General features: G+C 42.3%; 1 protein-coding gene across 1 annotated transcript; it reads left to right on the top strand.

Annotated features, from left to right (window-relative positions):
- The first annotated feature begins 258 nt into the window (after positions 1 to 258).
- On the top strand, positions 259 to 1,191 carry LOC112121628 (olfactory receptor 5V1-like). The gene has a single exon (XM_024220558.2). The coding sequence runs from the start codon at positions 259 to 261 to the stop codon at positions 1,189 to 1,191; it is 933 nt and encodes a 310-aa protein (XP_024076326.2).
- The last annotated feature ends 146 nt before the right edge of the window (positions 1,192 to 1,337 follow it).

Here is a 1,337-nt window from a genome sequence, read left to right as displayed (position 1 = left end):
CCCAAGTCCTTTTGTGAATCCAGCCTAATTTGTCTATTTAAAACACAGAAATGCCATCCCACGTCTCTCTTTCTCTCTCTCTCTCTCTAAGTTTAGTACAGTTAAAACACACATTTTACAGAATGGAATAGGACTCTCTTTACATTCATCCTATGGAACAGATGATCTCCACATACTGCTTCCATTTATTTTTATGATAAGTGTTAATTTCATTTTTTTTCTGGTCTTCCAGGTCACAGATTTCCTGAATAAAAGACAATGAAAAATCAAACCACAGTGACCGAATTTATCCTCCTGGAACTTTCCAGTGACCCACAGATGCAGATTTTCCTCTTCCTGTTTTTATTAGTTATTTACCTAATCACTCTGAGTGGTAATATAGTGATCATGGTGGTGATAAGAGCTGATTCTCACCTTCACACCCCTATGTACTTCTTCCTCTTCCATTTATCCTTTGTTGATATCTGCTATTCCTCAGTCACGGTGCCTGATATGCTGATGAACTTCCTAGCAGAGCACAAAACTATTTCTGTCAATGGCTGCATTGCCCAGATGTTCCTTTTTATCCTCTTGCCTGGTGCTGAAGCTTTCATTCTCTCTGCCATGGCTTATGACCGCTACGCTGCCATCTGTGATCCATTACATTATGTTCAGACAATGAGGAAAGGGATTTGTGTTCAGCTGGTTAGTGGTGCGTGGACAATGGGCTTCTTCAATGCCCTTCTTAACACAGTTTTTGCCCTCAAGTTGCATTTCTGTGGGCCCAATCAAATCAGCCATTTCAGCTGTGAGCTCCCTCCTCTGTTACAACTGTCCTGCACTGACACCCTCATCAATCAAGTAGTGCTTCTTACTTCTGCTTTGGTCTTTGGGTTGAGCTCCTTCCTCCTCACTCTAATCTCCTACATTCACATCATCTACACCATCCTGAGGATACGCTCTGCGGAGGGCAGACGTAAAGCCTTCTCCACCTGCAGCTCCCACCTGATTGTGGTTGGCTTATTCTACTTGACAGGTTTTCTCCAGTACACAAAACCCAGCTCAGTCTCCTCTGTGGTTCTGGATGAAATGTTCTCCATCCAGTACAGCATCTTGACCCCCATGTCAAACCCCATTGTTTACAGCCTGAAAAACAAGGAGGTGAAAACAGCTCTAAGGAATATATTGCGAAAATTCAGGTTTCTCAATTAGTGTTGATTCTCTCATTTTTTTAAAGTCAGAAAGCATAGATTTGTAGGTAACTAGTGTTTGGGACGTTCTCAGCTCAGATAACTGACTGACACTTTGAGTCAAATCCTCCACAGATCCAGTGCTGATCCATTGATGTCAATTGGCCA

The sequence above is a fragment of the Terrapene carolina genome, unplaced genomic scaffold (genome assembly GCF_002925995.2).
Source record: "Terrapene carolina triunguis isolate 2854851 unplaced genomic scaffold, T_m_triunguis-2.0 Scaffold7317, whole genome shotgun sequence".
Classification (NCBI taxonomy): domain Eukaryota; kingdom Metazoa; phylum Chordata; order Testudines; family Emydidae; genus Terrapene; species Terrapene triunguis.
Note: the sequence above shows the minus strand (reverse complement) of the source record. Positions and strands in the feature narration are given on the sequence as shown.